The sequence below is a fragment of the Microtus ochrogaster genome, chromosome 7 (assembly GCF_000317375.1).
Source record: "Microtus ochrogaster isolate Prairie Vole_2 chromosome 7, MicOch1.0, whole genome shotgun sequence".
NCBI lineage: Eukaryota > Metazoa > Chordata > Mammalia > Rodentia > Cricetidae > Microtus > Microtus ochrogaster.
The window spans coordinates 39,051,663-39,057,947 of record NC_022014.1 but is presented as its reverse complement, the minus strand read 5'-3'; the positions used below and the strand labels follow the sequence as shown (position 1 = coordinate 39,057,947).

The following is a 6,285-nucleotide window of genomic DNA, read 5'->3' as shown; positions in this document are numbered from 1 at the left end:
GAACTCACAGAGATCCGCCTGCCTCTGCCTCCCGAGTGCTGGGATTAGAGGCGTGCGCCACCACCGCCCGGCTCATGGCAACTCTTATAAGGAAAACATTTAATTGTGGCAGTTCACTTACAGTTTAAAGGTTTAGTCCATTATCATCATGGCAGGAAGCAAGGATGCCTGCAGGCAGACAAGATGCTAGAGGACTCTAGCACCACAGGCAACAGTAAGTGGTCTTTCTCACTGGGCATGACTTGAGCATATATGAGTCCTCAAAGCCCGCCTTCACAGAGACACACTTCCTTCAACAAGAACACACCTACTCAAACAAGGACACACTTCCCAATAGTGACACTCCCTTTGGGGGCTACTTTCTTTTAAACCACCACAGGGTAACTTACATTTTCAGTGGTTTAGTCCATCATGGTGTGAGTGGTTGCAGGCAGACATGGTGCTAAAGAAGGAGCTGAGAGCCCTACATCTTGGTCTGCAGGCAACAGGAAGTGATCTGAGACACTGGGCATGGCTTGACAACATATGAGATCTCAAAGCCCACCCCCTACAGCGACAAATTCCCTCCAACAAGATTATACCTACTCCAACAAAGCCACACCTCCGAATAGTGCCACCCCCATGAGCTTATGGGGACCAATTACATTCAAAGAACCCTACAGGGTTTCCTTGTGTAGCTTTGGCTGTCCTGGAACTAGCTCTGTAGACCAGACTGTCTTTGAATTTGCAGAGATCCTCCGGCCTCTGCCTCCCAAGTGCTGGGATTAAAGGTGTACACCATCGCTGCCAGGCTAGGGTTACATTTTAAAGAACTGGAACTTCAGGGGCTAGAGAGATGGCTTGGTGGTTAAGAACACTGTTCTTCCAGAGGTCCTGAGTTCAGTTCCCAGAAACCACATGGTGGCTCACAACCATCTATAGTGAGATCTGGTGCCTTCTTCTGGCATGTAGGCATGCATGAGGGTAGAACACTGTATAATAGTGGCACTGACTAGTGTAGTTAGCTAACCAAACTAGAAACACAATAGAAATATTTTTCTTTCATTTGCTTTTCATTTATCTGGACACATTTTCAAGTGGCTTCATGAAAATCCTGTTTGGAGCACAACACCCCATAGTACCCTCACCATTATTTATCTAGCCACTCATTAAGTCATGAAAATTGGGTGCACTTCTCCATTTTTTACTGTTACAAATCACTCTGTGAAGCACACGCTTGTATATATAACTTTGTGTGTGTACTTCTTTCACAGTAGATCCCCAGTGTGGAAGGAACAAACTAAAAACTTTAGGCATTTTTATATATTATTGTTTTCTTCTCTTGAACTTTTGCATCGTGTCTCTGGTTGTGTAATATATTCTAGTTCCTCATCCCCTGTGTTACACAAGTGTGACGCATGGCTACATAAAACTTGGCTTAGCTATTATAACACCCCTCCCCTCAACCGCTGTTAGACCCCTCCCTGACTCCGCTCTAACTTGCTGAGCAGGATATGTTCCAGAGATTTCACAGCAAATCCACAGATGGTAGTTACACACTTTCACTACTTTGTGTAGTAATATGTTGTTTTTTACTCTTTTGGGGGCCTGCCACCACCACCATCCAGCTCCCAAATAAATCACATGGAGGCTTATGCCTGCCTCACTATTGACGTTCAGATCTTTCTTTTTTTTTTAAAAAAAAGATTTATTTATTATGTATACAGTGTTCTGTCTGCATGTATCCCTGCAGGCCAGACAAGGGTGCCAGACTCATTACAGATGGTTGTGAGCCACCATGTGGTTGCTGGGAATTGAACTCAGGACCTCTGGAAGAACAGGCTGTGCTCTTAACCTCTGAACCATCCAGCCTGGCAATTGAGATCTTTATTAGGACCATCAGGTGTTCTAGATGGGCAAAGTATCACAGCTTCACAGAGTTAAACAAATGCAACATAAACAAAAATAACATACCTTAAACTATTTCCCAACAACTTTCAATTCTTTCCTTGTCTCCTTCCTTCCTTCCTTCCTTCTTTCCTCCCTCCCTCCCTCCCTCCCTCACTCTCTCCTTTCTTCCTTTCTTCCTCTCTTTCTTTTTTGGAGGGGAGGACCAGTTTTCATTCTACCTTCCCCTCATTCTGAGCTGTATTGAATTAGTTTTCTATTCCAAGGCCTGGCCTGTTCTTCTACTTTTCTTTGTCATTCATAATCTCTTCCTCATGGAAGCTTGCTTGATCCTTTTCTTCCCATGGACAAATAGGAAGCTTTCATTATTTTTCACGTAATTATTCTGGTTAATAATTATTGCAATTATTATTTTTTTACCTATCCTGTATAGAGTGCCTACATGTATCCGTGGGCGTGCGTGCCATTGCGTGCATGCAGAAGTCAGATGATGACTCATAGGGCTTCATTCTCTTTCTTTCATCACTTGGGTCACTGGGATCAAGCTCAGACCATCAAGTTTGGCAGTCAAGAGCCTTTTTCTACTGATTCATCTCACCAGACCTCAAATAATTATTCTGCTCTCTACTTTTACTTACTTAAACGTAGAGATATGGAGGTTAGGGTTGTAGCTTAGTTGGCAGTGTTTTCCTGGCATGCAAAGCCCTGCGTCTGATCATTAGCATGTCTTAAATAGGGTGTGGTGGTGCATGCTTGTAATCCCAGTACTCCAGAGGATCAGAAGTTCAAAGTCACCCTAGACTATACAACAAGTTAGAGACCATCCTGGGTTATGGGAGATTCTGTCTCAAAAGAAAATAAAAAAAGGAAATAAAATTAACACTACTATCTTGAGTTTGTAATAATGGAATAAAACAATCATATTTGATACCATTATCCTACATAATAAATACTCAACAATGTTAGAACTTCTTCAGTTGTCATTACGAGACTGTTTTGTGAAATAGGTCAGATTGCTGATAAATAGGAAAACCGTATGGAATGAACTGAATGCAGCATGTAGCAACCTGTGTTCAGGACACAGAACAAAGCTATCTAGGGTTTATTTTGGTTCCCAGTATGAGGGTACAGCTCATGGGCAGGCATGGGGGAGTGCAGGAGACACATTGGCAGGAGTGTGAAGAGGCTGGTCATGTTGGAGCCACAAACAGGACACAGAGAGAGACAAAGGCTGCTACTCAGTTGACTTTTTCCTTTCAATTCAGTCTGGGACCCCAGCCCACGGAATGGTACCACCTATATTCATTTAAGGTAGGGTTTCTTACCTCAGCTAACCTAATCTAGGCAATTCCTCACAGATATGCCAAAAGATTTGTCTTAAAAGTGATTCTAGATCATGTCAAGTTAACAGTTAGTATGTAAACCCTCATGGGGATTGGCTGGAACTGAGATATTGCCAGCGGGTGGGCTGACAGTATGTGGTTGTTTGATTTTTCAAAACATTTTGCCATGCATACTCATGCCTCAGCCTCAGTGGTTACCAACATTCTCATCACCTGGCTATGGCATTGTCCTCTTTTCCGTGGTACCAGGAAAGGAACCCAGGGCCTCATCCGTGCTAGGCATGGATTCAGGTAACTCCATAACAGTAGGAGGCTGTTCTTCTCTGGGTGGATCTGGTGGATCAGGCCAAACAGAGAGCATGGACCTGAACTGGCCAGAGTTATAAGGCCCGCCTTCTAGTGACGTATTTACTTCAGCCAAGCCACACCTCCGGATGGTCCCACAAAAAATATGTCTAAACAGCACCACCAACTGGTGACCCAGTATTCAAACATGTGAGTCTGGTGGGAGACGGGGTGAGTGGGGGGGACGGGGACACATATTTAAAGCACAGAGCTTGGCCGTAGACAGTGCTCAACTTGACCCAAGAAGAGTAAATCAAAAATTCTTGGACTGTTGTTAGGTCCGAGAGATAAAGGCTCCTTCCATCAAGCCTGATAACCTGAGCTTCATTCCTGGGACTCGCAGAGCTGTCCTCTGAGGTGCATGCTCTCTGCCTCTGCCTCTCACAAAATGTAATAAAAATGTAATGTTTTCTTTCCATCAGTAGTAATACAGATCAGTGGTTTTGTGCTAAGGGACAGGCAGATGGATGGGAGGTGTGACAGACGGCGGATGTGGAAGAGGAGGGTGAAATCACCCCACCTTACCTGGCCCACAAGGTCCCTGCCCCCTCTTTTGCCCCATCACTGTAAGTTACAGCAAGTCCCCAGAATCCCCACTGAGCCTGACTCTGCCCCTACCGCACATCTGTCCTTAACTTTCAGGGAGACACAACCTCACGACCGCTGATTTCCAATCTGTGACAGGTGTGTGGTACTTGTGGCGGCTGCATTGCTATCTTGCCTGGTGACATCAGAGTCAAGATGGCTGTCTGCAGTGTCAGAGGATCGTAGTTAGGGAATGTGGGGTGTTCTTTCAGATGAGGCTGTAGTAACTAGAGCGGCGAGGTTGCATCTCCAGCACCCCGGCCGCCTCTGGCCGCTCTAGTTACTACATGAGGCGGCCCAGAGGAGTGTCTGCTGCCAGAGGGAATCCGTGTGAGAAGTGTGGATGCGTCCATCAGTCCGATCATTTGCTTTTCTCTCTTTCTCTTGTGCTCATTCAAGCACAGCGTATGCTGAGGCCCTTGTTTCCCTCTCTTGTGGGATCCAGAGATGTGGATTCACGCTTCAGATTGTATCCAAGATGCTGGCTTCTGACCTTTAAGTCGGAGGATGCAGCTCAAAGCGGCGTGCCATGTCTGAGAGAGCCTGGGCACTGAGAACTCTCTTTCCTCTGGTTTTCCTATAGGTTGGTGAATTCTGGCCTCACTTCCGTTTGTTGTTCAGCGCTGACCTCTGTCCTCAAAGCCAGCCGGAGCCTCACGCACCTCTACTTACGAAACAACGCTCTTGGAGACACGGGGATCAAGCTCCTCTGTGAGGGACTTCTGCACCCCGACTGCAAGCTACAGATGCTGGAGTGAGTCTAGGGGCTGCCTGAGGTGATGGGAATATGTGGTGGGAGGGAGACTGGGGAGCAACCAGGAAGCAAATCTGAGTCTGGGAGCAAGGAGTCTTCCTGGGTGTCGGTTCATTAGGCAGACCTGGGACATTTCCAGATGGTGTGAAGCTCAAGAGTTGAGTTTCTGCCAACCCCAGGCCTCAAAACCAGAGGTAAATTCATATGATATGGCATTGGTATTCTGTGGAAATCTAGGGGAAACAGCGCTTAAAAAAGTCAGCTAACATATTTCTGTTACTATTTTGGTCTGCACAATCCAGTACATTGGGAAAAGAAACTTCCATCTAAAGGGGGAAGAGAAACATCAGTACTGTATAAAGCTGCTTCAAGCTGCTCATGCCCGGGCTTTTTGGGCGTGGGAAATAATGCCAGCTAAGACCTTGGAGACCGCGGCGGGATGGGGGGCTGAGGATATTTTCTTTACACCGCCCTCATTTCTCAAAGGTTGGACAACTGCAGCCTCACCTCACACTGCTGCTGGAATCTCTCCAAAATGCTGACTCGCAACCGGAGCCTCCGGAAGCTGGACCTGGGCAACAACGACCTGGGCGACCTGGCCGTGGTGATGCTCTGCGAGGTTCTGAAGCAACAGGGCTGCCTCCTGCAGAGCCTACAGTGAGTGCCCAGAGGGCTTAGAGAGATCTGGGCCAGTTGTTGGAGATCTTAAAAAACAGAGCAATGTGGGGAAAGTTACATTCAACAGCAGCCAGGTATTTAGACTAGCCAAGATTCAATTGAGTGTGAAAGGCTTTATCCTGAAAACCAATAATCTCTTGAAAACAAATATTGGTCAGTGTGGCTGCTTTTCATTGAGATTTGCTTTTCTTTAAGGATGGGAAGTTTTTTTCATACCCAATTGAATCCCAAGTGGTTTGAAATATGGAGGGCCTAGAGCAGAATGAACAAGGACCAAGAAAAGATGTATTCATCGACAGCCAGAGCCATATGACAAGGGGTCCTAGACGCCCCCAGAAGCTTGTGATTCTTAGTATGAATGGACCAGAAGCCACAGGAAGAACAAAGTTGGGGATAGGGATCCAGTAGAGGGATTGTCATTACTGACCTGGGTGCTAGGCTCAAAACAGTCTAGGGGATTCTGGGATGTAGCCAGCTTGTCAGGTAAAACAAAACACTATCGATCAGGTGACTTAAACAACAGGAGTTTGTTTAACCGCAGCTCTAGAAGCCAGAACATCTGAAATGAGGCGTTTCTTATTTAGTTGCCGGAAAAGGGCTCTTTTTCACTTGCAGAGGGATGGCTCACTGTGAGCTCACACTCGCAGAGGGCTGGCTCACCGTGTGCTCACACTCGCAGAGGGCTGGCTCACC

General features: G+C 46.3%; 1 protein-coding gene across 1 annotated transcript in view; it reads left to right on the top strand.

Moving 5' to 3' along the window:
* Nlrp3 (NLR family pyrin domain containing 3) overlaps window positions 1-6,285 on the top strand; it is a 26,035-nt gene that overhangs the window by 16,529 nt on the left and 3,221 nt on the right. Inside the window, exons 8-9 of the mRNA XM_005349971.2 lie at window positions 4,744-4,914; window positions 5,401-5,571. Of these exons, the coding sequence (XP_005350028.1) occupies window positions 4,744-4,914; window positions 5,401-5,571 (342 nt within the window). The remainder of the gene's footprint in view (window positions 1-4,743; window positions 4,915-5,400; window positions 5,572-6,285) is intronic.